Source organism: Venturia canescens, chromosome 2 (genome assembly GCF_019457755.1).
Source record: "Venturia canescens isolate UGA chromosome 2, ASM1945775v1, whole genome shotgun sequence".
In the NCBI taxonomy this organism is placed as follows: Eukaryota; Metazoa; Arthropoda; class Insecta; order Hymenoptera; family Ichneumonidae; genus Venturia; species Venturia canescens.
In genome coordinates this window covers 5,631,904-5,647,640 of record NC_057422.1, presented here as the reverse complement: position 1 = coordinate 5,647,640, position 15,737 = coordinate 5,631,904, and the positions used below count along the sequence as shown (strand labels likewise).

Below are 15,737 nucleotides of genomic sequence, written 5' to 3'. Positions count from 1 at the left end.
GAACTTGATGAGGACCAATTTCTAACGCAGGTGAATACTTTTATCGTGGATAACTATTGAAACTTTTGTGAAGATAGAGCTCAACAGCGTGGAACAAATCTGGCAGAGCATCAAATTTCCTACATAAAAGTCATTGATAACACTTTTTATCTGACTTTGGTAGTTTAATCGCGCGCGCGGTCAGAATGAAAAAGAGGTCAAAAATTCTCGGTTTAAACTTGACGTTGATCTTCAATCGTTCCTTGAAGTATGCACGATGAAAGTGGGATTTTTTAGTCCTCATTTAATGAAATAGTCAGCAAGATGAGATCGCACCACCAAATGCCATGAGACGTTTCAATCTTAAATTTATAAATTAGTTTGGACTATTAAACATCTAACGGTCGGCGATGAAATATTCGAATATTTGGAGGAATTTTTTTCTTGGAAATCAAGGCATTTCGTGTGTTCATAGTTGAGTGGGAAGCGGAGGGGGAATGGGTAGAAAACGAATCCTGAAAATTGTCTCGTTTCATTAAGTTAATATTAGAGAGAGCCGCTGTGGAAAGTTCACTTTTGATTAGCTCATCAACGCTTCGGACGAGATCGAATAACCTTTTTTCCCAGTCTTCAAAGTTTTCCTGGTGCAATAGCATCGAGCGAGCGGCTCAAGCAATCTATGCATTTCAATCGATCCGCTTCCATGCCTAAAATATACCTGCGATTTATTGTAATTACACTGCAAAAACAAGCGTGTTGTTTTAACACGTTTCCAGCGTGTTTATGTTGTCGCCATTTTCGACACGCTTTTTGCCGTGTTGTTCATGAAAACAACACATATTAATCGTGTTTTATAAAAACGCCTTTCCGTGTTGTTAAAAAACGGTTTCCCGTGTTGTAAAAAAACGGCTTTCCGTGTTGTTACAACACGTTTTAGGCATTTTCCTCTTTGTCGCCCGATTCGACACATATCATGGCGTGTTGCTGTTGTGCATATCCGCACACTTGAAATGCGTTGTTGGCTTGCGAGTAAATTCACTCGCAAGAATGGCGAAAAATACAACAAAATATTTTTTTTTTACCGAGAATTACTACTGGATGCGTCTCGTTCGTGAACCTCGGATATCAAAGTTCGAAGATTTGGAAACGAATTATTTCTGAGAAAAATTCGTATACAACGAGGGGGGATTCGATCGACCTACCTACCTAACACGCTCTAACTTAACGGACGCACGCTACCCACTACACTAATTCGCTCATGAGGTAATGTTGTCAAAAAGTCCGTTATACGAAACGCAAACATTGTTTACGTTTGTAAGTGTGAGCTAACCTCGTCTTCGTCCTTTGTCCAGCCAGACTCTTTCTTCTTTTTCTTTTTGTTTGTAGTTGGCTCGAGTCTGCGCTCCTATAGCGTTAAGACCATACGGCCATGTGATGAAAACTTGCTTCTCGTTTTCGTGATTATTCGGTTCGATTCGGTCGGCGAAAAGACGCATACGTTTAATTCACTTATTATTTGTGCCACTCAGCGAGCATAAAAATGGAAAAAACGATTTATTGCAAAAACGAAGAGCGATGCAAAAAAATTAAATTTTGCAAAGTGAACGAAAAAATGAGTGATTCCGAATGTGTCACCCAAAAAATCCGCGAAGCTTGTGAAAACGACTTGCTTCTGAAAAAGAAAATCGAAAATCAAGCCATCGTGTTACAGAAGCTGATTCAAAATCAAAACATTTTATGTGACATCGAAGCAGAGGAAGAAATAATCGATGAATTGGAAATAACCTGCATTGTTCCGTTAGGCGAAAGTCTTCTATCGTGTTCAACGATCTACGCTATCGATCAAGACGGCTCTCTCATTGAAACCCAAGAAAAAATAAGTGAATGTGTGGAGGAGAAAGAAAAGGTAAGATTATCTCGATGTTTTATTATATAAAATGTAGAATAATGAATCTAAACGATTTACAATAGGATAAAGAATTTATAACACATTTAATTCATTGGTAGCGATAAGATTTTTCATAAATCTCTTTGCGTCAATGAGTTTTAATAAGTGTTTCTTAAGCCAGTGATCAAAGTTCAGATTAAATTTCTTTCTCCGCAAGAAAATTTGCATCAAAATTTTTTTCTGACAGCAGTTTTGATGAACTTTCTTTGTAAACAAGAAAAGTTTTGGTCAAATTTGTTTACCGCAGCAGTATTTATAAAATTTTTTTTCTTGCAGCGGTAAAAGTTATGGTTCAATTTTTTGTATAGCAGTAGAGTTTTGAAAACATTCTTTTTAAAGTGATCAAAATTTTAATAAAATATCAATACGTTATCAAAATTTTGATTGCTATAAAGCGAATGTTTTCAAAACTTTACTGCTGTACAAAAAATTCAACCATAACTTTCACCGCTGCAAGAAAAAAAATCTTATGAATACTGTTGCGGTACACAAATTTGATCAAAACTTTCATTACTTAGAAAGAAAGTTCATCAAAATTGTTGCGAGAAAAGAAATTTGATCCAAATTTTTTTGCAGAGAAAGGAATTTGATCCAGACTTTTACCGCTGACAAGAAAAAATCATTAAGAAAATTATGAATATTCTATTGTAACCAATGAACTCAGTGTACTCAAAGATGAAAGCTTACATGAAATTTCTTTTATTGTAAAGAAAGTTTTGAACTCCTGAGATTTTTATTAGGTCGAACGGTCATAAGATTTGCTTTATGCTTTGAGAAATAAAACTGTTGAGCTTATTTTTTGGAATTTCAGGAAAACCAATCAATCAACAGTCAATTTAAAAAACTGAAAACAAATGACTTCACTGAAAAAAGAAGCATAATTTCAAGCTTCGTTGGAACGCCAACATCATTGCCAGAACTGACCCCGGAGTTGGTTCAAAAAGTGAACAACGGAGGAATGTTACTTGCTCAAAAGTCATTAACGTATTTTTGGGCAACTGATCTTTTGCATCGCACTAATGGCATGCTGAGTAAAAATGATTATTTCAACTACGCAAAAGCCATTGTTAGTGCTTATCCAGAGCTCAGCGGCGGAGACCATGGATGTGTAAGTTTTCATTTCTTTACATTTCCAGTTACTACAATTGTCAAAGCCGTCATGTGCTAAATTTTTCTTTATTGAGTTTTCTTTTATTATTGCAGGGGATTGTACGACATCAGTCAAGTACAAATGTGCGGAATCGACGTGCTAATTCAGAACGATCTGTAATGAAATTTGGCGAAGACAAATTGAAAATCAGTCAAAATATTCCAACTGTTTTACGATTCATAAAGAGTACGTTTGAATTTCTATATTAATTTCCATAAATATTAGGGGATCTCTTGTTACATTTTTATTTTTCGCAGGCGTCCTGATGTACATGGAGTAGATGCGTTAAAAGAGCTCGAAAGAAATATGAATTCCGGTGACACACCGCACGTACGTCTATTGCTCAAAGAGTCTGTGAATTTACGGAAGAAATGGATAAAAATATTTACACAAATATACTGGATATCATAAAACGGCAATTTCGTTTAGGTCGACATTGACGACAAGATATTTGCCATTTTATTTTACTTTCTAAAATGTGTTGTACATATAAGTATGAGTAACTTCCCAAAACCGTGCTGAAATCATCCGTGTTGAAACAACACACATTATCAGTATTATATAAATTACAAAACGGAAATTGCCGTGTTGTTCGAAATTTTACGGCGTTACGTGTTGCTTCAACACGATTCGTTAAAACAACACACCTGCGAGATGTATTGTGTGTTGTTGCAACACGATTAGTTAAAACAACACACCTGCGAGATGTGTTGTGCGTTGTTTCAACACACCTAACAACACGCTTGTTTTTGCAGTGTAGTGGAATTCGAATGAAGAAGATAAAGAACAAAAACGGCATTTGCATTTAAGTATTATTGCCGTAGAAATGGAATATATTTGAAAAACTCATTCATCTGATGAGGCTCCGATGCGTAATTGGAATTTGTCGTTTTCACAATTTCTATCTGGCCCGGCTAGTAATACGAACAATTTAAATGGAAAATGACGAAGAAACCGCGCGCATCCGGCGCTTCGAGTTATACCGGAGGCAGAAAAATCTCATTGCTTTCATGAAATTTCGACTCTTCTCACGGATTGGAAACACCGACAAAAAGGGAAAAAGACCAGGAGAAAGAGAGGTGAGAGACATTGGAAGTGGATTGCATTAACTGGAAACCCGTGCTCTCTTATCGAGTGTCAAAAGGCCTGGCGTTAATTAAAATTCTACTGCATTCATAGTCTAGCGATAATTCTTCCTCCTTCGAAATCGCTCCCCTCTCGAAATAGTTCGAATTGTTACACTGAGTTTATAGTTATCGTTAAATCCGCTCTGCCAATCCCAATTGGCCTTGTTTTCGGACATGCGAGATTAAAAATCGGGTCTAATAAAGCCCTTTCGAATGTTTTGCCTCATTTTTTTCTAGTGCAACTTGTGACAAAAAATGTACATTTTTTTAACGTTCTCATTCCAACCCGCCTACGATTACAGGCCTGAAGATTGGCTCGCTGGTTAGCGAGACAAGAGAGGACAAAAACAATTTGCACCTTCATAATCTGGGTTTTCGATTTCTCGCATAAAAAAAATTCTCGCATCATTGACGTTTAAAGTGGAAAAGTAACAAAATATAGCGACGTGATAATTGAACACAAAAAAAGTGTTAATCGACTGAATTTGTCACACGTTCATAATTGAATTGGAAAAAGATCCTTCATTCGTGAGTAGATACCGTGGCTGCATGATAGGATTTCTAATTGCCTTCGGTATCGATTATATTGCTCGGGTAGGTCGACATGAAAAAGCTAGCAGGTCATACGTAGTCTCCTGCGTATCGAATTCCCCAATTAGCGCTTGTTCCTTCACTGTTGTAACAACAGAAATCGACGATAATGGTTCACGAGGGAGAACGCTTGAATCATGAAAGTCCTAAGGATGTTTTTCATTTACTAAATGCGGTTGGCACGTAATTGCTTCAATCGTCGAGTTTATTTCGATTGAAAATTCGTACATCGATTCAGTCGGCGATGTAAGCAAACATTTAGTGCCATCGTGTCGACAGGACTTAGCTCTGTCTCACGTGAATCTAATTATACCGGGTGAGATGATTGCAAGATCCCTAAATTGAGAAAATATTCACAAATATTTAATCTATAGTAACTCGTTTCGAAGCAACGTTTGGAGGGAACCACAACACTTTTTTCCAAAAGAAGGGCCTCGACGACCACCTCAAAATCATTTACTTCGCACGCAAGTTTTAAGGTACGCTCACATTTTCCTGTTTTCATTGAGGTGCAACAATTTTTTGAGGTTTAAAAATTTAAGAATTCAGTGGCATCTGTAATTCTGTTGTGTTGAAAATAATAAAACAGAATATTGAAATAAATTTTAATGTTCAATTATGTCACCCGATATTACATTGTGACGTGTTAGCAGTCATTGGCTTTTCTCGTATACGTGTATATAAATTTGGATATCTATCGTTTGCCACATTCCCACACGTGTATATTTGGCCATAGTATTCAGGCAAAGTAATTAGTGTTTGCTCTGACGCTTTTACGGTTTGCATCGATTGACAAACACACGTATTAGATATACAACCACGAGTGCTCTCCCGCGGTCATGCCGCTAATACGGGCATATAGATTGGACAAATATTTCGATGGGAAAGCTCCTGAATTTCGTGCTGTTCGGGCTTTTTGACGCTTTGCCAATTTCAATTATTACACTTTTTCGCAGTTCCAGGGCTATACGTTAATTGAATATTTTATTTATTCATGAAATTTATGTCAAATGTCCTTCCACGGTGCGGTGTGTTGGCAGGGTAGAGGCTAGTTTGCCTGAGACTTTGGAAAAATTTCACGAAAACAGGCATCTCGTGTGCAAAAAATAGAAGAAACGTGTCATCCAATCGAGAGAGTATGACGAAGAAAGCTGTATTCACTTTTCCGTGTTCTCAGTAATTATTCAAGTCAAGAGCATCTCTTTTGAGGCAGTGTTTTACTGATTTGGCTCTTTAAGCTCTCAACTTGAGGTTAAGTCCCACACGGAGAAAATGGATTCGTTTTGTATAGTGAAGAATAAATTATTTCTCAAGAATTTTCAAAGTATTTATGCAACGATTGCAAACGGCATAATATTTTTTGAATTTTCCAATTTTTCATCCTTTGAATTCTAAACAGCTTTATGCAGACAGCGAACAGTGATGCACGTGAGAACCATATTTCGTTTTGTTTTCGAGTGTTATTCATCGTGTCAGACTAGCATTTACTGATGAGTGGAAATGTATTGCAAATCACCAAATTTTCACTGTCAGCATAGTAAATTCTATGATAAATACACGAATACACCGAATACGAGTGACATTTTACCATATAAATAGTTTTTTTTTCAGGGTTGCTCGAGTATACTTAACAATATAAACGTTTGAAGTGGCTGAAAACATTTTTTACTATGCTTATAGAGAAAAAGACTCATGAGTATTAGTTTTTTTACTATGGTGGATAGAACAATTCTTATTACTGCTCTTCGAATTAATGCTGCAAACCAGTACGTGTCCGCGAGATCCTATATTCCTAGTGCTTTCCTCTAGAATTTTCGGCCTCGTTTTCTCCGTGCACACATTGCCATTTTTCATCGACAATAATAAAAACAATTAAAAAAGAAATGAAAAATTTTCATTTTTTACGACTGTTGAAATGTTTGACGAGCTCCTATCGATTGTCTTTCGTTTAACATCCGATAAGCACACTTAAAAAGTGAGAATTATTCTGCACAGTTAAAAGCTGTGATTTATCGATTCTCAGAAGGCACCTTGTCATTTGAGCAACAGCTTTTGATGAGGGGTAACAATATTTCGATATTCATATAGGTGGGGCTGCCTTGAGTACTCACATCGTAAATTCATTACAAGAAGAAATCGATTATGGTAGTGAAGTAAATAAGCGATAAAATTGATGGTGCCCGATAACGAGAGGATGAACAAAGGGCGACAGCTTGCATACACGGTTTTATTGATGGTTTTAAGTGTCCAAATTAGAACGTTGGAAATAGCGAAGAGAGTTAGTCGAGCAGAGGAAGCCGAGGGTACGACGAATGACCAGTGATGGGCCTGAAATACTTATAATTCTTTTCAATTCTGACAGGCCCTTATGTTGACACTGTCAATGGCAGATTCGTTGGAATAACACTCAATCGTTTATTCTATGGGTATTTACGTTTCCTAATTGAGTAAACGTTCCCTCTCACGTTCGTTTCCCCAAGTTGATTTAACAGGAGAGGCTTTTTCCGTATTTAGGTCGGAGTAATCGGGAAATCGAAACAGGTGAAATCGTACAGAGCTATATATGCAGAACTAATTCAGACATGCGTGCACGTATATATGAGGATCGAGCGATTGGTTACCGGTGGTTTCCCAAAAGCAAACAGACAAGGATTGTTTGCGATTGCGAGAGAGTATGAAAGCTCGATGAGCTCGGACCCATCCACATACATAATTATCAAAAGGATTTTCTCGTCAAAATTAACTGCGTCAAATGCTCTGTTGGACATACCGAATTGCGGATCTTAAATACATATATGCGCACTTGTCAAATTCATCTGGAAAAAAAGCATGGCCAAATGGAAAATAGAGCTCTAATTCAGATTTCCTCAGTCAGTCTTCTAGATATTGCTATCTGAATGTTTGAAGACTTTTCATGGTATAGAAACAGGAATTATCGATCGAAAGTTTCTCACTTGAGTAGGAGATTTACACCATCGTGACGCGACAGATGTTGCGTGTCCTGTGGCCCGACTAAAATGCCGGATATACCGTACAAAGAGAGCCAGACAGAGAGAAGAAGAGAGAGAAAGAGGGCAGAGAGCGGTGTGTGTTGTTAGACAAGCAAGAGCTGCCTCTGCTTCTCGATATACCTCGAGTCGTGATTTATCGGGCGTTTAAATTGTTTATCAAACAATGTTCCTCTCAAACTTTGATTTATGATTGTCCCTCTAATTTTTCTTCGTCCATCTTTTCCGTAATATTTTTTTTCGCAGTAGCCGTTCGTGGGGAGCTCGAAAACAACCAGTTTTTTGAATTTATATGTTAAATACAAGGGTTTTCGCGGGTGATGTGCTTAAAACTCGTAATTTGATTGAATAATTGGTCAAAACTGTGCCCGGAAATAGATTATTATTACATTTCATTTATCTTTTTTTCAGAGGCCGAAGTTACATCGCAATCGTAAATTTCGCTCGTAATCGACGAATGGAATATTGGCAGAACCGGTGAGGAATAATTTGTATCAAGAATCGCAATGTAAATGGAGAAATTATCGGTCATTAGATTCAAACGCTCGTCGAGAAGGGAAAATAAAATGAAAAATCGAGCTACAGGAAGCCTGATGACAAATTTATTCCTCGATTCTATTGGAATTCGATGCGAATTTCAATTTCCACAAATAATTAGGAATGGTTTTTCTTCATGTTCGATATAACGCTGATTCGAAGTGAAGCCGGTGCAAAAGTTCGATCAGGCACATGGCACTAATACTCGGTCTTGTGTAACGCGTTAATGACCGCGGATTTGAGACCCTTGAGCAGCCGCTATAACAATGCCCTCTTAGAACTGTGTTAACGAGTTCTTAATGCTTTGCAAACGCAACAAACTCAATCCCATTTATGGTACGTGCGACTACGGTCAGTATATTCAGAGCAACGTTGTGGTATAGCCTTGAATGAATAAGGCATAACCGTGGAATAATTGCTACTGCGCGAATTGTCGGTGAGAAGGGTATTGAACCTTAGCCATGAAGTAAGCGGGTCTGACCACAGACTGCGTAATCTACTAACTTTGCCTTTCCCTTTCCTTTCTGGGATCCCGATTGGAAAGAGGCCTATTTTGTGGGCTGCTTCTAATTGTGGAGGTTACTGGTAAAGCCACTTGATAATAAATTCGACTGGTTTTACGGTTCATTGCGTGTGAAACTACTTCCTGTCTTGTGAAATTTCAATAGTGCCTCGATCGACATGTATTTGCTTCATTATATTGATGTTTGAATTTTATTTGACCGAATGGAATATTTGATTTTTTTTAAAAGGTTTGAAATCATGGAAAGGCAGAGCCAGCCAATGTTATCGAAGTAATGGAGCCGATTGGGTTATCGGCATTAAACATTTATGGTGCTGCAACTCAGACAGTGAATTCAGTATGTTGAATAAGGAAAGAACCTGGAAATGTATGACCCCCTGATGATTCGATTGCCGCCAGCAAACCAGAGCTCCTCGGGGTCGATCGTTAGTGTGTCTCTGTTTCGTGGTCTCCGTGAGAATGAAAAAATTCATAAATAAGTAGATAAAGTTTTAGATAAAATAATGAAAATTACATATTTTGGTGTTTATTGCATCACGAGTCGAATCCGCTGTTCGTTTATTGAGTAACAATTTTTTGTAGTTTCGTTCGGAATAAATATATGATGGAATGCAAAGTGGAGGACAAAATAATGATCACGAACAAAAAAAATGACTTCTCAGTCATTTATTCGATGAGCTAAAGATTGCAAAACTTTCATAATCTCCTGCTAAAAGCGACGCACTTCAACATGAATCCATCGACTATTAAGGGGGGTCCTGCTTTAGGAAGCCAAAAAAATCAAAGTGGAGATCGTAATTATTGTATGAAACAAAAATTCCAATTTTTTTTTCCATTTTCATATATTTTCCTTCCATACGAACCCATACGGATCCGGAAAAATTGGGAAATTCTATATTTTTAGCGAGTTTGAAAAAAAGCTTCTAAAGGAGAATATCACTTTTACGTGCTGTAAATATAGAATTTCGCAATTTTTTCGGGTTTTCATAGGTTCATATGAAAAGAAAATAAATGAAAATGGAAAAAAAATTTGAAATTTTCGTTTCAGACAATAATTACGAACCCCACATTGTACACGCTGATAAAATTCGAAATGTTCTTTTACTTTTTAAAGCACGACCCCCCTCAAGAGACTCGATAATAATTGAACTTTAAGAACTGGAAAAAAATATTCTCATAATATATCAGTCATAATTCTAGGACTTAAAAACCGTGGCGAAGCTTACAATAATAATCGATTGAGTTATTACTCCGATAATCGTATTTGCACTTCGTTTACACACGTATAGGTGTCCACTGGATCGATCGATAATGTCGAGAGGTATTTGGAATGTTGGGCTAATAGTTCAGCACTTTGCATACAATGTCTGGCGCCGTGTACGAAAACGTCACTTAAATCTCACATCGCGGAAGTGAGAAATTATGTGCATGTGTGAGTACACACCGTTTCGTTCGTGATAGGGCAAATATGCATCGAGCAAGCATTTTACAAATTCCATTCACGAATGCGTCGCCTGCTACGGCAAAATGTGTGAGAAAAGGTTAACGTTCCACTCCATGAATTCTGCAAACGCGTTTACTCTCTCTCTCTCTCTTTCTCACATACACACACTCAGTTCGAGGAAACTTTTCGTTCTGCTCTTTCGCTATTTTATTTTATTTATTTTGTTTGTTTGTTTGTTTGCTTTTTTATTTTCATAATTCTCAAAGAGTGAAAAAAGAAAAGCGGATTGCACAAAATATTACTGAGTCGACCTTGTCTATCGAGGGCTCCCGCGAGAATGTGCACGCTCTCACCTCACAAATCGTCGCTTTGAACTGACATCCGCAAAGAGATTTCGCATTCTTTTAATGGACGTCGTTTTTATTCATTTCTGCTCATTTTCTTCCGATAAAACGAAAGAGATCATTAGAGCAGATCGATTAACCTGAATGTTAGAATAAAAGGGAACTCTCGTGGAAGATTGAGCTCACAGTTTTCTTGAAGTTACTGCAGAATGCATTGTTCTTACAATGTTGAATTTTTTTTTATCGTTTTCAACGTTGCCGCCAGAGCTGCCTCATTCGATCGGGGTTCCCAAGGTGCACCAATACCGAACTATAAAATCATGGAATTTTGTGACTCTCCTTCAAACATTTGTCCATCGCGTAATAAATTTTATCTGCCAGCCAAATCTCCTTTTTTTCAAGCTTCCTTCGAATGCTTGATCGAAGAAATGTGTATCGATACGGATGAATAAAAATTTGCCTGAATTTGAGTTATTTGCCAGGACATTGACAACTGGGAAAGGCTGCAAGCGATCGATGTGCCAGCTGGTATGTGGCTCAACGGTCACCCTTCCGAGTACTGGCTTTCACAGAAAGTGTTTGAGGAGGGATGACCGAAGTCACGCACTAACCGATCACTCATTACTGGCAGCGTTTCTTGTGGTGAAAAGCCGAACTTCTTTACAACAGTGAAACACTTCGTGGGCCTTTCACATACAAATTATTTCGTTCGGGCAACAACAATTTTGTTGCTTTAACAAAGTTACGTTTCGATGTAACCAAGTTTAGTTGAGTGATTGAAAAATTCGTCGCCAGGACGAAACGAACCAGTTGAATATGCCCAGCAAAATATTTTCAGTCTCCCCTCGTAGCTTTTATTTTTCAAAAATATTTGTGCACGCCCAAGAAAATATTTTCACTCCCCCCTCGTAGCTCTCCTTTTTCAAAAATATTTGTATCTCTCGCCATCGCAAATGTTGTTATTATCGAATCGAAGTCGAGTGGACTAACCTCTCATTACCGTCGTTTAATTGTCATTGCATGTTGTTCGATTAATTGGATACTCTAGACTACGACTACGGTCGCATCGTTGGGGGCGAGCCGACCAGCATCGAGTACCATCCTTATCAGGCAAGTTCGTCGCCCATTTCGATAAGTGCGCATCTATAACTCTGCGAACGGTTGTTTATTGCCTCGGCAAAATCATTCCGCCGTATCTCGCATTTTTGCATCTCTCATTTTTGAGACAACAAAAATTCCGAGACGAGCACGTACTACGTTGATTATAGTGATACTTTGATCGATCGTTTATATTACGTGTTTTTGTTTTTCACTGTTATGGCTTTGCTGTACCAGGTATCACTGCGACGTAATGAACGTCATACTTGCGGTGGATCAATAATCAGCGAAACTTGGATTCTTACAGCTGCTCATTGTGTCGCACGGTAATGTTCATTGCTCATTATATTTTATGCAACGAACTAAGTATAGGCTGCATTTTGAATTCCATGAATTTTTGATGTCCGAGTGAAATGCATACTGAGAAATGGGAATGAACACGCAATAGTTGGTTGATCTAAAATTCTTTGGTAAATTACGGCATGATGAAAGTAATCTGAGAAAATTTTACTTTATTCGAGCTCGAAGATTTAAACAATTTTTTTTCCATCAAGGTAATTTTTGTTTTTTGTTTATCGAACAAATGATCCATCACGCAGGGCTTTTTCGTCTGCGGTATCGATCCAAGCAGGCACTTCGAATCTCAGCTCAGGTGGAAGAATCATCGAAGCTAAAAACATCATCGTTCACGATGATTATTCCAGTCGCACGTCGGACTATGACATTGCTGTGATCGAGGTACTGACTTATTGGAAAGAAGTGTTAATCAGTAGCGTCAATGGGGAGTTCCGCTGATTCTGAACTCTTGATTGACGTTAAAAAGCTTTTTGTGCTTAAAAAATGACAATGTTTCAGTTGGAGGAGCCACTGACGTTTGATGGAAGCATAAAACCCATTGTTTTGGCACCTTCGGAGGATCATTACAGAGCAGGCTCTTACGCAACTGTTACGGGTTGGGGACTTCGCCAGATAAAAGGATCGATAAGCGATCAATTACGAGAAGTTGAGGTCCCCGTCGTATCCAATTCCGAGTGCTATAAACTTTATAAACAACGGAGAATAACCGATCGGATGTTGTGCGCTGGTTACATCGGTGAGGGTGGCAGGGACGCTTGCTTTGTGAGTTTTCTTCCTGTCATTTTTTACTTTATCGAAAGATCAAACTCTCTGAATCATGTTTTTTAGATATCGATAGACTTTGTATATTTTTTAGATTTGATATAGGAATAATTGAAGTTTCCATTTTTTGGATATTAAAGTAGTTCATGCACGAAGCGATTTTCTTAAGAAATCTTGATATTTATACAGAGTTTAAATCGATAGTCGAATGACAGGATTATCAAATTTTAAAGGGTTCGTCGTATTAGTTTTTTATATAAACGTGTTTAAATATGAAGAAAAATACACAGGGGTATAGGGACTATGCGTAAAAAATCGTTCATCTTTCCATATAACGAATGAACGCTTCTTACGAAGTTTATGAAAAAGTACACGATAACAATGAAGCATATAACGAAGGTTTGGGAAATAATTCGAGACGATTGCCTTACTATAGTGATAAAGATATATCAAGTTTAAACAGATATTGAACGAAATTGGTAATGAGCACTCGTATAACCTCACATTTGCTGATTTCGACATTTTGTTTCTTCTTGGCTTGGCCCATTCCTGTCACAGCCTTCTGTCTATTTATTAACACTTTTTTTCATCCATTTCCCTTTGTGTTTTCCCTTTGTGCTCTCTAAAGCGATTTTTTACATAAAAAACTATAATATTTTAGCCAGGGACGAATGAAATTTCGAGTTCAGCGAGTGATGGATCCTCGTTCAATTAATGGCTTGTAATTTAATTCGTCAAAAGATAAGTTGAAAAAATGTATTTACTATTTCGAATGAATAACTCTGACATTAATTTAAACTGATTATATCTTTAATTACGGAGTATAAATCGATCCAATTCAATTACCCATAACATACAACCCTTCGGGCATGATCTACCTTAAAAAAGTTACCAATGAAATTTTCCATTGACTTTGGTCTTGGTGACAGAGCCAACGAGCCAAGCGATTTGAATCAAACCAATTTTTTTTTGGGTTAATAATCGAGTGTCGTCCTCTCAAAAATCCACAATTGATAAAAATTGTGGGGAAATTATTTTCGTGGTGAAAAAATCAGGTAACGGAGGCTGTGATCGATCAGCGAATGATCGAGTCGAGTGAACTGGGGTTAAAAAAGACAAAAATCTATCGAGATTTCACTTCACACTGACTTTTCTGTTATTGATTTATCAATGAGAATGAATTTCCAATTGAATATTCAATCTGAATGTATTTCCAAAATAGTCTGGAACCATTGATAATATATTCAGTGATTCTTATGAACAAGATTGGGAGAATTTTACCGATGCACTGAAAAAATTTGAAATTTTCATCAAGAGAGAAATTCTTATTTTATCGAGATATCACCGGATGAGTATTAATTTTCATGACATGACATGCTATTGAAATTCGATAGTTATTGGTTTAATACATTAACGAGGTTTCTTAATTGGTTTAAAAAAATCAACGTTTTTTCTTGAATGCTTCGACACTTGCAATCTTTAATTCTAACGATCAGAATATAAATAATGGTCAATTAGTTGGACGTATTCGTTGGACATTTTCAGAACGTGAAAAGTATCGACAGGGTGTTTTTGAACTATTGTTTTTAACGTCAATATCGATACGCCATGAGTATTAAGGGATTATGAAAATACCAAAAAATTTGGAACGTTACTCTTGACGTATAGTTTGTGAAATGAAAACAATAATGAAAAGAATGGGTGCACAGAAATATCGTGATTTTTCATATAATCGATTGTTTCATGGATTAGCAAGGGAGTGCGATAGAGAGGGAGAGTGCGCTTTTGTCTCCGCTCAGTGCCAGTATACAGATTAAATCCTTAGGGAATTTTTGTTTTCGACTCAATATTTCCATTATCCAGGATATGCACGAGAAAAACGATATCCCTGTGGCGCACCGGATATATTTTTTTTCTTTCATCTCTCTTCCTCGTTTTCTCCCTCCTCTCTCTCTCTCTCTCTCCTTCTCTTTATATCCTTCGCTATACCCAGTTTTATTCTCTTGATTCTCACTTTTCGTCTATTTTTTCGTTCTGTTATGGAGTGGTCCTCCGTTCACTCGTTCGCCGTGCACCATTCGTCAGGGATTTCCATTGTTTTCTCTTCTATTTAAGGGTGACAGCGGCGGTCCTTTAGTACAAAACGGCCAACAGATCGGAATAGTGTCGTGGGGATACGAATGCGCGCATCCTGCCTATCCTGGAGTTTATACCCGAGTTGGAGCCCTACGTAGCTGGATCAACGAACAAACTGGCGTGTGAGCCAAAAATAAAGTGCGAGAGCCAGAGAGAGAGAGAGAGAGATAGACAGTGTGTGAGTGTGTGCACTTGTGTGTGTGAGCGAGTGAGAAGGAGATCGATCAAATAACGGGAAGTGCAGCCAGTATCGATTCTCTTCCCCCCGCAGCACAGTTGCGACCATGTACTTGCGTTAGTGCAGTTGAATGAAATTTTCCAAAACGTCAAAGTGACGTACTACAGCATTCGTTCCAACGATTATTGCTTCTCTTTTACTCACGCCTGTGTTTCCTTTTTTTTTTCTTTTTATTATTATTTTATTTTATTTTATTTTTTATTTTTTTTAATTGACAATTTTTTTTGCTCGCACAACCCGATGATTCGTCGATAACGGTCATTTTGACTAATGGTTCCGGATGAGCATATCAATAAATTTGTATCAATGCCATTTTTCATATTTATTTTTGTTATATTCCAACGACGTTTTTATTCCTGTCATTTCTATCAGTCGATTTCGTAACAGGCAGCCGCGCATATGAAGCTTTTCATCCCCTTTAATTTAATAGTGGTCACGAATTTTGTTCTGTTTTCACTCGGCATGCGCGTTATTTTTTTTCAATAATTTCATTCA

The 15,737-nt window shown here is 37.5% G+C and overlaps 3 protein-coding genes across 4 annotated transcripts in view; all 3 read left to right on the top strand.

Moving 5' to 3' along the window:
* Nucleotides 1–9,405, top strand: part of LOC122406440 (beta-1,4-glucuronyltransferase 1) — a 69,832-nt gene extending 60,427 nt beyond the window's left edge. Inside the window, exons 4-5 of one of the 2 annotated variants that reach the window (XM_043411890.1) lie at nucleotides 8,215–8,280; nucleotides 9,093–9,405. In XM_043411890.1, the coding sequence (XP_043267825.1) occupies nucleotides 8,215–8,253 (39 nt within the window). In that variant the 3' untranslated portion in view covers nucleotides 8,254–8,280; nucleotides 9,093–9,405. Of the gene's footprint in view, nucleotides 1–8,214; nucleotides 8,696–9,092 lie in introns of those variants that run through there. The other variant, XM_043411889.1, reaches the window with a different exon arrangement.
* LOC122406443 (uncharacterized) lies at nucleotides 1,088–3,815 on the top strand. The gene is made up of 5 exons (XM_043411892.1): nucleotides 1,088–1,242; nucleotides 1,366–1,885; nucleotides 2,739–3,035; nucleotides 3,131–3,263; nucleotides 3,335–3,815. The coding sequence occupies exons 2-5, from the start codon at nucleotides 1,520–1,522 to the stop codon at nucleotides 3,355–3,357; spliced, it is 819 nt and encodes a 272-aa protein (XP_043267827.1). The 5' UTR covers nucleotides 1,088–1,242; nucleotides 1,366–1,519; the 3' UTR covers nucleotides 3,358–3,815.
* LOC122407214 (trypsin-1-like) lies at nucleotides 8,640–15,351 on the top strand. The gene is made up of 6 exons (XM_043413271.1): nucleotides 8,640–8,691; nucleotides 11,700–11,761; nucleotides 11,987–12,075; nucleotides 12,349–12,487; nucleotides 12,605–12,868; nucleotides 14,984–15,351. Exons 1-6 carry the CDS (start codon nucleotides 8,640–8,642, stop codon nucleotides 15,128–15,130), a joined length of 753 nt encoding a protein of 250 aa, XP_043269206.1. The 3' UTR covers nucleotides 15,131–15,351.
* The last annotated feature ends 386 nt before the right edge of the window (nucleotides 15,352–15,737 follow it).